This window comes from Opisthocomus hoazin, chromosome Z (assembly GCF_030867145.1).
Source record: "Opisthocomus hoazin isolate bOpiHoa1 chromosome Z, bOpiHoa1.hap1, whole genome shotgun sequence".
In the NCBI taxonomy this organism is placed as follows: Eukaryota; Metazoa; Chordata; class Aves; order Opisthocomiformes; family Opisthocomidae; genus Opisthocomus; species Opisthocomus hoazin.
In genome coordinates, this window is record NC_134454.1 from 19,728,578 (window position 1) to 19,742,074 (window position 13,497).

At 38.8% G+C, this 13,497-nt stretch overlaps 1 protein-coding gene across 2 annotated transcripts in view; it reads left to right on the forward strand.

Annotated features, from left to right (window-relative positions):
• Nucleotides 1-13,497, forward strand: part of UHRF2 (ubiquitin like with PHD and ring finger domains 2) — an 88,373-nt gene that overhangs the window by 24,817 nt on the left and 50,059 nt on the right. For both annotated transcript variants that reach the window (XM_075410964.1, XM_075410965.1), the window contains exon 3: nt 349-611. In XM_075410964.1, coding sequence (XP_075267079.1) covers nt 349-611 — 263 coding nt within the window. The remainder of the gene's footprint in view (nt 1-348; nt 612-13,497) is intronic.

Consider the following 13,497-nt stretch of genomic DNA (forward strand, 5'->3'; position numbering starts at 1 on the left):
TAAACCCCTTGGCTATGAGCTGGTATCTTAATGTTGCGTACGCTTATTTTAGCCAGAAAAAACAATAACAAGAGGAAAGGATAGTGAAAGAGATTAAGCTAACTTTCAAGTTGGGGGGCGGGGAGAAATCTAGCCTTGGTTTTTAAAATGACATAGAGATTATAGTCATACTAGATTTTAATGAGGAAAGAGTAATAAAATACTGAAAGTGCAACATATTCATGACTGCGTGTTACTTGAACTTGCTCAAGGTCAGTGTTGAGTAGTAGTATAGTTAAGTTGTCTTATTTTTTCTTAATTGAGATTACGTAAAATAAGCATAAATTCATTATTAAATTTTCCTTTTAGATTAACGAATTGGTGGATGCACGTGATGTCAGCATTGGAGCCTGGTTTGAAGCTCATATAGAAAATGTTACCCGGGCAACAAAGGGACACAAGAATGCTAAAACTCCGGGAAAGAGTGGTAACACTTGCAAAAGGACTAATGGAAACTTAAGCCAAGATCATTCTAGAGAAAATGCAAATAATTTGGACAGTACACCATCCACATCTTACTCAGACTGTATGGACACTGATGAAGAAGCTATTTATCATATCAAGTACGATGAGTAAGTGCTCCTGATACTATTTTGAGGACATCACATGTTGTTGTTTGGTTTGTATAAACCAAGAATTTCTTGAAGAAGCTTGGAATCAAAGAAAGCAAGTTCAATATTGCAGCCAAGAAAAAAATTATTTAAAAAAATTATAACACTTTTCAGTTGCATATAATGAATCCATTGGGAGTAATGATATTTTTTATGCCTAAATACTCGTCAAGTGTTAATTTCTTTGTCTTTATGAAACTTAAATCCATCCTTCTTACATGAGAAAAAGAAACGATATAATTCAATTTTTACTGTGAGGTTTTCTAAGTAAAGTATTGTTTTAATATTTTTTTAAACTGTTCCCTGTGTGTATTCAATTCCTCTCATTGGACCTGAAGGAGAACTCTCGTGAGAGAAAATTTTGTTAGTTGATTTGAATCAATTTTATTCCATAGAGAACAATTGTGCACAAAATTGCAGGTCTGCACTTACAGTAAAGGTTTATTATGGAGAACTTTGTGACTGAGGGCATGAAAGTGATTCTGAACTGAAGATAGGGTGTTAAGGGTGGGTTGTGGTTTTTTTCTGTTTGTTTCTGTAGTAAAGACAGATTTCAGAGCCTGCAATATGTGGGTGGGAAACCCTGAGTTTGGAAGGATTTCTTATTAATGAGCAGGTTCTGTACCACTTAATTTGCTTAAGAAATTGGTGTGGAGGTTTTTTTTTGAAGAACATCTGTTAAAGCTTGAAGTTCAGCTTCTAAAGAAATAAAATGAATTGAGGATTTTTAATTTTTGATGCTGAGATTAGTAAAGATACTGTAGTTTGTGCAATGTAATTTTGATACTGAGATTAGTAAAGATACTGTAGTTTGTGCAAAGTAAGATTAAGGTAGAAGGATGCTGAGTATATAAACTAAATGTAGATATCAAAAATATGTTGTTAGAGCAGCTATTGCAACTTTAGTTATTTCAATAGCAAACTGTGAATCTGACTTACATAGAGCACTTTTTTGTTGCTCTTAATAGTAGCAGATACAACTTAATGCACTTTTTGAACTGTTAGGTAGAGTTCAGATTCTGTATCTGCAACTGTGTAAGTTTGCTACTTAAGATGTTAAAGAATTACAAAGGTGGAAGTAGAAATGTAAGTATTTCATTGAATATTGCAAGGAATACCTTAGTCAACCAGTATGATCAAAATGAAAATATCTTCTCTTGAAATTACATGTCGTGGTGTGATATCGAAGACGTGGCTTTAAGATTACCTCATTTTACAATACTGTGGATATATGTAAGTTAACCATGGGCAAATATTTTTGAGAACAGTGGTAACTATTGTGGTGAAATTATGTTCCTTTTTAGTAGATATTGTTTTTCAGGAGTTAAAAGTACAGAAATAGAAAATGTTTCACAACAGGTCTGACTTTTCTTTGTCATATTCATACTAAAGAAAAAAAAGAAGATTGATCTCTACTGATGTTTACTTTGGGATCTAGCTGTTACCTTTCAGCAGGTGGAGACAGTCTTTTTGCTCTTACTATAGGATTATGTGTGGCAGTTCTATATTCTTAGCCAGCAAAATTAGGCAAGGCACAGAAACAGAATGTTGCAAGGCAGTCACTGAAGTCACAGTAATTTAGATGATCAGTCTAAAGTATTGGAAGTTTGAGCTTTTGGAAAGAAAAACTATCAGAAGGCTTTCTGAAAGTCAGAATTGTACATTTATCAGTGAATGGGTTTTTGATGAATGTTACTGACACAAACCTTTCAAGGTTGTACTTCTTTTAGAGTTACCTAACATTGGGAGGAGTACAGAGAGAAATCGTCCGAGTAGCTGGGGAGCAAGTTAGGAAAGCTGAAGCCCTGACAGAATTACATCTGGCAAGGGATGTCAAAGGGAACAATAAAGCCTTCTATAGTATGTCAGTGATAGAAGGCAGACTAGGGAAAATGTGGGCACTCTCCAGAAAGAAGCTGGAGACCTGGTTACCTGGGATGTGGAGAAAGCTGAGGTGCTTAATGACTTTTTTGCCTCAGTCTTCAAAAGCAAGTGCTCTAGCCACACCGCCCAAGTTGCAGAAGGCAAAGGCAGGGGCTAGGAGAATGAAGAACCACCCACTGTAGGAGAGGACCAGGTTCGAGACTACCTCAGGAACCTGAAGGTGCAAATCATGCCTGACCAACTTGGTAGACTTCTATGATGGGGTTACAGCGTTGGTAGACAAAGAGTGGGCAACTGACATCGTCTGCCTGGACTTGTGCAAGGCATTCAACACTGTCCCGCATGATGTCCTTGTCTCTAAATTGGAAGGACATGGATCTGACAGATAGACCACTCGTTGAACAAGGAACTGGCTCAGTGGACGCACTCAAAGAGTTGCAGTCAAAGGCTTGATGTCCAGGTGGAGACCAGTGACGAGTGGTGTGCCTCAGGGGTCGGTACTGGGGCTGGTGCTGTTTAATATCTTTGTTGGTGAGATGGATGTGTTGGAGTGGGTCCAGACGAGGGCCACGAAGATGACCAGAGGGCTGGAGCACCTCTCCTACAAGGACAGGCTGAGAGAGTTGGGGCTGTTCAGCCTGGAGAAGAGAAGGCTCACTGGTGACCTTATAGCAGCTTCCAGTAGCTGAAGGGGCCTACAGGAAGGATGGAGAGGGACTTTTCACAAGGGTGTGTAGTGATAGGACAAGGGGGAATGGCTGTAAACTAAAAGAGGGCAGATTTAGATCAGATATTAGGAAGAAATTCTTCACCATGCGGGTGGTGAAACACTGGCACAGGTTGCCCAGAGAAACTGTGGCTGCCCCCTCCCTGGCAGTGTTCAAGGCCAGGCTGGATGGAGCTCTGAGCAACCTGGTCTAGTGGAAGATGTCCCTGCTCATGGCAGGGGCGTTGGCACTAGATAATCTTCAAGGTCCCTTCCAACCCTTACCATTCTGATTCTATAACATGCATATTCGTGTGGTAGCTATGTCTGCACTAATATCACTTTGTTTTCATATATTAGTGTTTACTGCTTTGGTGTCTGTAGATCACACATGTCCTGCCACCTGTATGCTTGATGTGGATAAATAGGGAGGTCATGGTGTGCTTTGCCACACAGTTGTTCTTTGCTCCAGAAATTGTTTCATCTGATTTCTCTTCACTCCTGTTCTTCAGGGTTCATATTTTACTTGTTAGTGCTATCTGCTTCTGCACAGTTAACCTGTTCTGGGTGTTCTGCTTTTTAGCTTTGCGCTGTGCATTTTGCTGCCAGATGTACTTGCTGTTCTCTAGTCTGTCCTTGCTGTGTTGTTTTGGAGAAGCTCTTTTTTGTCTCCTAAAGATTATGGTTCTCTTGGATGGCATAATTTCAGTTCTGCTTCGCCTACAATAGGTATATTCTTACAAGACATGAAAACGCTTACCTGAAACATAGTAAAAATGGCTTACGAATGGATGACATAAGCCTGGTGCCTGTAAAGCCATCAAAATTACTTGAATACATTGGAAGGACTATGTGTCAGAGGTGGACACACATCCACAACTTCTCAAATTGTCAGTGATGCTCAGTTTCCAGACTGGTTCTCCCTCTCTGCCCGTTATATTCTTGCAGTTTGGAAAAAAAATCACCAAAAAGAAGGTTATAGCTGAGGCACAGGTCACCTGTAGTGCATTGAGTTGGTCTGCTCCAGCCGCTTGACTCTGATCTGAGGCTTCATTGCAATGAATAGTAAATATACCTTACAGTACCATGTGTTGTGGCAGACTTGGTCTGCCCCCCTCAAAAAAGTTCAAACAGCACCCTTGTTTTTTTGTTTCCTCTTGATGGCTGGAACCAGTAATGCTAATAGCAGTGTTTATGTAGGAGATACTGGAAGTCTGTGTAACCCCATGTCAGGGCCAGATCTTCCATCATCTTAGGCTCCATTCTTGGAGCAAAGTCCTCTAGAGCTGGCCTCACTGTCTCCAAAACACACAGGTCCACCTCTTGACTCAGATGAAAGCCTGAAACTGTTCTTTTCTTTCCTTTCTTAGCTGTCACATGGGAAGTCATAGATTCAGAACTGAGTTCTGTGTTGTTTGGCACCATCTGTCTTAGAACTGTGTAGCTGAGAATTTTGTCCAAAAGTGCAGCTTCACCTCAGTAGTTTTTTCTTGGACTGTGGTTGTCAGGAAAGTTCACATTTAGCCTTAATTGCCTTACTAATTTATACTGGAGAACACTGCTCTCTACTTTGAAGTGTTTTGCTAGTGGTAAGAAAATATGTTAAAGAGCATGAAGAACTAATTAAGAATTTTCGTCCTGAATGTGTTCAGAAATATGTTTACCCTCACTCCACCAGTTCCAGTGAGGGGTAGTGCTGCTGTAGCCAGTGGTTCTGTGTAGCCCTGTGGCTGGGCATCGAGAAGGTTGGGTCTGTACTGGCTTGCTTGTATATTTCATGCCTGATTCCTTGGAAGTAATTAGAACAGCATCAACAGATCTGATGCTCGTCTGGCTTTGGTTTTCTAGCTCGAAACATTTGACTGTCCCTTCAAGTGAAGAATCCAGTCAGTCATTAGTTCTTTCTCAACAAGGTAACTTCTAGGTCAGTATGCTCTTCTAAGAACAGTTGTTCTTAAAAGATGAAGCAGGACTTGTCCTTCCCTGTAGTGAGAAAGCTGGTTTTAGCAGTGGTGCTGCTAGATTTACATACTGCAAGTCTTGTGCAAAACTTAAACACTTTTGTTTTGCAGTTTTAGGTTTGGTAAAACACAATTTCTTCTAATCCTTCATTTCATGAGAGTGTATGTCCTCTGAGGGGCTGAGTTTCCATTTGTTCCTCTCTTCTTTCCACTTCTTGTTTAAATAGTGTAGTTAGAGTGAATTTGAAGGGCAAAAATACAGCAGAGCTCTTCTAGCAGAGGGTATGATTGAGAGAAATTAACCTTGCTGGGCAAGAGCTTAGTTACAGTAATTTCAAAGGGGTAACTACCTTACAGCTAAACAGAGCTCTCCTACCAGCTGTGACTGCTACAGGTAGGAGGTACTACATATCCCTCCTTGATTTTGTCGGGAACAGGATAGCTGAGTTGATTTTGTTGTTGTGGTTTCCCTCTACTTAGTTTCAGGGAGACAGTTCTCTCACTCTGTTAGCTTCGTGATGGTTACCTCTTCCCTGAAGTAGTGGAAAGACTTACTGATTTACAAAGAAATGCTGTGTTTTCCTGTTGAAGTCGTTTGTAATGAAGGCCTTCCATTTAAGAAGGCTCTCAATGGTAGTCACAGGAGGGCTGGATGTTTCTGCAGCCCAAGAGATGTCAGTATGCCTGCCTGTGTGCAAGTACAGATTTAATATGGCTCAAGAATAGGTAACTTTTTTCAGGGCAGTCATGTTTGGCTGATGATAGCCCTTTCATATCAATCAATAGAGAAGTTTAATTTGAACTGTGAAGTAACATGTAAAGTACGCTGTGGTTATTTAGTCTAGGGAACCAGATAGTTTAGCAAGAGGGATCATCTGCTTACTCCATGCTTAACATGAGCTGTGGAGTGATGCTGCCTGATTTCTTTCAGATCTCAAAGTAGTCTGAGGTGTCTCTTTCTCAGCCCCAGAGATTATAGTAAAATCTGTGTCTGTTCTATGTAGGATGTGTGTTGCATTTTTCTATGTTTTCTTCTGTAAGAATTTGCTTGGATGTTGTTTCTTTGGTACTGTAAAGAGCCTGTACGAAAAGCAGTGTGAGGTAGGATGCACTGTGAGTGAATTACGTGCCCAGCTTGAATCTGGCAGTTTAGGTAGCCAGATGGGCATTACTATTAGTGAGGATTCCTAAAAGCTTTACCAGGTTCCTGGATTCTGTGCAGGCAGAAGTTAGAGTATTTTTGATAGTAGATTTATTAAGAGTAGATTTCTGGTTCTTAATGTTTTGTTTTACTAAAACAGGCTTTCATTGTTGATGAGCAGGAAGACTTTAACCTAACGGACTTCAGTTTCCAAGTACATTAGGGTTCTTGTTGTCCATTAGTGTCCCCTTTTCAAAGAGAAGCTCTTAGGTTGGTACTGCATCTTGAGGAGTATTGTGTTACTTGTTGCTTCCATTTCAGTACACCATCTTTCGTATGGTTTCCCAGGCTTCTCTCCTTGCACTTTGCTAAAGTCAATGTTTCTCCTGGATTTGGTGAGAAAGCTGCAGTCTCTGAGGGATCCTCATCAGTAATGGAGTAGAAAACTGGCAGTTGATGTTAACGTTCAGAGACCGTGGCAGCCAGCTTGCTACTTCTGTTCTTTTGCAAGATGAATTTCATGATTGCTCCCACTTCTGCAGGGAGAATGACAGCCTGCATGGGGGTTTCAGTTTTTTGGGTTGGTGTTTGTTTTTTTTTTTCTTCTTTGTATTAGAAGTTTTCTTATGGGACATAGTCTAAGTTTTGACTTAAACTAAGATTCAGCCTGCTTCTGATTTTGGTTAAAAAGCTAGCTTTCCTATATTATTCTTGCATTGCGTAGCTTTTTGTAAGTTGGATACAATAGGGATCGTCCAGCTTGCTTGGGACTATTTACTTTAGATGATCCCTGTGTCTCTTTGTGCTGCTAGCTGGAAGATCAGAGCATACAGTGATCTTGGAGATGGTCTCAGTGGATGCTCGTAATTTGAAAACGTGTTGCGGGACTGCTAAGGCAGAGCTTAAGTTGCGATACACTTTTAACTCTGACATTATTAAAGAATGCCACCATTCTGGACATCTGTAGAATATTCGTTTCTAAACACATCTAATAGCAAGCACTATGCTGTCCTTGGATGCAATCTTATAGTAATTACTGTGTAATGAAGAAATTGGAAACACACTCTGAACTGTGGGTGTGGAGAGCTACTGACTATGCCTGTAGACTGATGTGCAGGTAGTTAGGAGGGGTACTTAACAACAGCTCGTTTCTTTGAGGTGTCATTTCCGTGTGCATGTTCATCATTTCTCTATCCTGGAGCCTGTGTGCTGTTGGGATTTTGAAGTTGAGTAGAATCAGTAGCTGTTTCTTGCAGACAAAACAGTCAGCTTTGAACAAGTGGACTTTATTGCACGTAGCCTGGCAAAGCAGGCATGATCGTGAATGTGGCTTTCCTAGGGTGGAGCTCTCATTTGCACTCTGGATATGCTGACCTTTGTTTCTTGTAGAGAGCTTAGTTTTGTAGTTGCCGCTAGTGATGTGTTCGTGCACACTCCCTATGCAAAAAATACAGGACGGGAGGAATGGGAAGAGGAGAATGTGTGCAGATCTATGGCTGTTACAGAGGCAATTTTGTTTACAGAATAAGCCTGAGTAATGCATTTCTGAAGTAAAATTACTGGTGGGTAGTCCATTTCATTCTTCAGCATGAAGAATTACGAACAGCGTTCATTTTCCTCAGTAGCTAGTAAGACATTTTCTGGCTCTGTCCTTAAGTTGCTGATGCTGTTGCATTTAAATAGGTTGTGCTGATGTACTGTATACATGCTTTTATAAAAAATTATTCCTAATTAGGACCTATAGTCCTCAAGAATAATTTGACTTACTGTTGTGCTAAGCTTTGTAGAACCAGTTAACGAAAAAACGTTCCTTAATCTGGAGAGATTACAGCCTGCTTTGAAGATGAAGGCATGTAAGAATATGCCATTACCATACCTGTAAGCTTCAGTCAGTATGGCGCTCTCATTAGCCAGCTACTCTTCCATAAGCTGTGTAAAATGTCATAAGAATAAAAAAATATTCTGGAAAATACCACAGTAACTTTAGACCCTCAGATCATAAGAGTCCACGAAAAGATTAGTGTATGTGGTAGCTTGTAATAAGAGGGCACTGGTCCCAGTCATCTGGGACACTTGTTGAACTCCTGTGTTCCTACGTGTAAGTTGAACTAATTCAATTGTGTCAGTTTGTCAGTGATGGCTTTCATTTTTGAGATGGAAGGTTTGCTATTAAACGCTACTAAAATGCATTGACCCATCAACTCAGTACTCCTGTGTTTTCATTTTTCTTTCTGCTTCTGCATGAGAAGCATTGGTACGATTGTCTCTCTTTTTTTTACCATTTTAAACTTATTTGCTTCTGCTTCTGAAGTGTTTGAGTCATGTTACGGGCGTAGGTGCCTCATGCTAGCTGAAAGAGATATAAAAATAGGAACTTGGGCAACAAACTATTCAAACAGATAGGGGACAGTGCAAGGTGAAAAAACAGTTCAGGAGGAAAAAAGTTGGGAGGGATCCTACTTGAAATGCTTTTATTTTATTTTTTTTTAATGTTTGTAATCCCCAGGTCTGTTGCTGCCCAAATGGAAAACATTTATTCCTATATTATTTTATGTTGTAGGAGCTTTGAAAAGTCTTTTAAGTGCAGGAGGAGAAGGTGTTTAAGTACCAGGGGAGTTCTTATTGTCAAGAAGATCACTTTTTTATTTAAACCTTTTTCTTACACATCTATTCTATTTATTCAGGACTAGTAAGGGTTGCAGACAGTAAGAGAAGTTCACCTTGAAAGTGGTGTGAGGAGAAACAGTTCCCAATGAAGGCTAAAGGTATTACTGATCATTGTTTCTATAAAGGGAGGAGACAAATTTAAAAAAACTGTAAGGCATTTCATTTGAAAGACTGTGATAGCCTAGTACTCTAAAATGCTCTGTCCTGCTGTAGCCATTATCCTTACCAAAAGAATCTTTCCTGTCTCAAGTGAGTTTTGTTTGTAGTCCACACTGTCGTTAACCTTTACAGAATTATGTATTTATGCACAGTTCTGCATTTTCTTGAAAAATGTGTGTGTATGTATACACAAATATATATTAAGAAAATTAGGGTTTCACTGTGTTGTTACAGAGGTAAAAAATTTTAGTTGTCCTTTGTGCTGTGTAAGTGACATACAAGACACAGGTTGATAGTTGGAGAGCACAGAATATTTTGAGGAAATGAGAAGAAAAGTTCTAAGTACTACCCAGTCTAGAAAAATGATCATCATCTCCTTGAAAGCATCTCCGTAGCTGAAGAGATTGTCAAGAGGATAATCATCTCAAACTTGTTATTCCTTTCTCAAGGAATGAAGATTAGACTTGCTTAAGAAGTCTACTTGTCAGAATATTTTTAATGTGAAATGTTCAAATAAGGGTAGTAGGTTGGAGTTTAATAGACTGTGTCTAGAGAACTCACACAGGTGGCACTGTTGATAATTTAATTTTGGAGACCAAGAGTCATTATGGTCCATTGTCAGATGAGGTGGCTACTGCATCTTCCTCTTAACTTAGTTCCGAACTATGTACATCTGATAGTTAAGTTGCCTTGAATTTGGTGGTTGTGTGGCTTTACAGTGAAGTATTCTTGCTTCCTAATATGTGTAAAAACTAATGTTAACGAAATGAATATTGCTGGGTGTTATGTCACTGAACCAGTCAAATGAATTTGCCCAGTGACTGCATAGTGGGGGCAGAACAAAGGGAAGAATCACAGCTTCTTTGAGAGTAGCTGGTTTTAGCAACATTAGTGAAAGTGCAGTTGTTTTGTCTTCTGTGGAGAAATGCCAGAACACCTCCCCTTGCACACAATATTTCTCAAATACCCCTTATAAATGTGTTTAACTGAAAAAATTTAGATTTTTTTTTTTTTTCTTTATATACCTTAAGCACAGTAAATAGTGCATATCAGGAAGGTGTGTGCTGTCAGATTCCTAGTAGTAGTCTCAACCGTTGAAGTGAGGAGACTGGGGAGTGATTTCTCTTGAAGGATACCAAGTTAATGGCTAGAAATAGGAAGAAATGGTGGGAGCTAGACACCTGTATGGCACATGGTATCTTTGGTTCATGTTGGCCACTTCAGAATTTCAGAAGAGGAAGAGGAACGAGAGCTGTATCATCTGCCCAGCAGAACCTTTTCTTAAGACAATCTTTTCCTAAGGGAAACACTTGTTGTCTTTCACCTTCTGTCAGTAACAGATTTTTTTGTAACTGATCTGAATGACTACTTGGAGTACCTCTCCTGCATAATTTTGTTTTCTAGTTCCTAATACCAGTGATTAGTTTGTTTACTCATCCAAAACTTTATCTCATATGGATTATTAGACAATGCAAAAACAGTAGAAGATCTGATAGATCACATGTAAGTCTTCATTCTTAATGTCCTCAGTAGAAAAAGAGCACAACTATGATGTGGCTGTCCAGGTGTATTAGCTCCAACTTAAAAGTGTTATGGGGGCATAGGCTGCACACTCATGCTTTTAATTTCAAGAAATCTATTGCTTGTAAGATTCCTTGTCCTGTTTGCGGTGGATTTCCTGACTGCATAATCTGTTTTCTAATCGCAAAGTGTTTGCATGTATTAGTCTTCAGGGTTTGACAACTGGCATTAATTTTAAGGCTTTGATTTCTAAGGATGTAGACACATCCACAAACTGAAAAGGAAATAGTTTGACGAGAAAATCCAGGTGTTTCATGTGCCGCTTTAGGAAGCATATGAAATGAAGGGAAGGAAGCTTTACTGTTATGGTAGTGGTTGGAGAGAACAACTAAAATGTCAACAGTTAGGCTTTTTTCCTTTTGTCCTGGTTTTGGCTGGGATGGAGTTAATTTTCCTCCCAGTAGCTGCTGTGTTTTGGATTTAGTACGAGACGAATGTTGAGAGCACTGTTATAACTGTTTTCAGTTTTTGCTATGAAATCAAGAGCTTTTCCCAGTCTGCCATGTTCAGCTGACGCACAGGTGTGCAGGAGCTGGGAGGGAGCACAGCCCGGCAGCCAGCCCAGGCTGGCCAGTGGAAACATTCCATACCTGGACATCATGCTCAGTGTATGAATGGGGGTTGGCTGGGGGGAAGGAATCCGCTTTTCTTTCTTCTACAAGTTTGAACTTTTCTGGGAGTTTGGTCTCTTTTGTAAGTTTTGCAAAATTTTCAAAATGGAAGAGTTCGAGGTTCTGTGGTTGCTGTTCAGGGACTGGCTACGTTTTGGTTGTCGGGCAGTGAGAAAATTGTGTGACTTGTCATCCTGTGTGCTGGCTGGTGAAATAAACCTATTTTTTATTACACTTACAGTATTTAGACTGATTATACAGTAGTTTTATATTAAAAATGCCACATTGTATGTATTTCTTACAGCTTCTGAACTGGTAATACTGTTTCCAGTTTGTCTTCGTTCACAGTATCCATGTTGTCCACACAGTGCAGTGGTGGAAGTCTAGAAGTAACTTCTTCTGAATAGTCAGAACTAAAATAATGAAGAAAATAACGTGTTTCTTTTCAGGCTATTAATACAGTTTCTCAGTGTTCAAGCTGATTAATTCCATAATTAGCAATTGTTAGGTGAGGTTTTCAAGATCTTGCTTATGTTCCATGTGACTGATTTTTATCTTTATTCATATATATTATTACTTACAGTCTGTCTTCTGACATATGTTACTCTTTTTGTGTAAGAACAACTTATCAGACCTACTGGTTGTCTTCTGGAAGTGCAAACACACAGCTTTATTGTACCAATGATGTTTTGTTTTTTTTTTTCATTTATAATTGTGACTTAGATGCTCTTCCAATATAGTGTCATTCACTTCCTCAAAATATTACAGCAAAATTATGATCATTATTTCCTCAGGTAGCAAATTGTTGTGGGGTGGGGTGGGGTGTTGGGGAGTGAGGGTGGCAGTGGTGGTTGTGTGTAATTTTTATTTGGGTTTACCTTCATAATAAGATTTGCCTCCTCTACAAGTTCATTCCTTTTCTTTCTGCTTTTATTTGTGCCCTTCTAATCCTTCATTTCTGGGTGTATGTATAATGACTTAGAGTTTTTTTGATTGGGAAAAGAAAATACATTTTCATTCTGTTTATACTGGAAAATAACAATTAAAGAATTTGGACATCTGCACTAACTTTCTTTGTTGTACTAGTATGGAGAGGGAAAGGGGAGGTCTTGTCTTTTGTTTCAAGAATTTTATCTATCCAGATCCAGATGTTCTGGTAACAGCTGGGAAAAGTGTTAAAGCCTATGTTGCAAGTTCTCAGTAAATTGAACAGACTTCTGTATATTCTGACATATAACTATATATTTTTTAGTATTTGAGCAGTTTAGGAATGAGCGGATACTGGCCATAGCCAAGAAATACTGGATTTTTACTTCATGAGTAATTCTTTGCTATGGAAACTGTCTACACAGATAGGAAATCTCAAGAAATCCTTGCTATGCTAATGTTAGTATTTACAGTTAGAAGTATTACAGGGAAAAATTTAATTTTGGGGAAATAGAGCTTAATGATGAATGTGAGACTTACAGGAGATATTCATTAAACTGTTATTATGTTTACTGTTACGATGTCTGCTTTTTTCAATATTAGGTGTCAAGTGTGATGAAAAACACGGAAAACCAAGAAAATTTCTACTGTTAAGTTTAAAGGTTGAATTCTGTGTCTCATGATCTGTTCAACTGTACCAAACTTACACTGGTCTAATTAGAACACTGCTGTGAGAATGTTTCTGTTTTCTCTTGAGGGTCATCTTAGTAAGCAAAAGTAACTCAACAAATAAGAAAACACTTTCAGTAAACATTGATGTGTAACAGTAGTCCTTTGTTATAGCTTGCTGGAATGGGTTTTTCGCTTCATTCATGAGGCTTGTTAAAAGATCGTATTTGTTCTCTTTATGTTTTGGTTTATCTACGTAAGTCCATGTATTCCCATTTTGTGATACTATATTTAAGTATTACTCTTGCACACTTAAGAGATAAGTTTTAAGTTAATGTGGGAATTTTACAAATAACATGTTAAACTTTGAGAAAACATGGAAGTAGCAGCATCTGCTAATGTGAGTGTGTTTTTTGCATATTTACTAAGGTAAATTTTGGCATAAGATACATTTGAGGGCACGAGTTTACCGTGGAAGTACAGTTTACTTAATATGTAGTATAATGAGTAATAGTGGTACTGTACTTAACATATGTAGTGT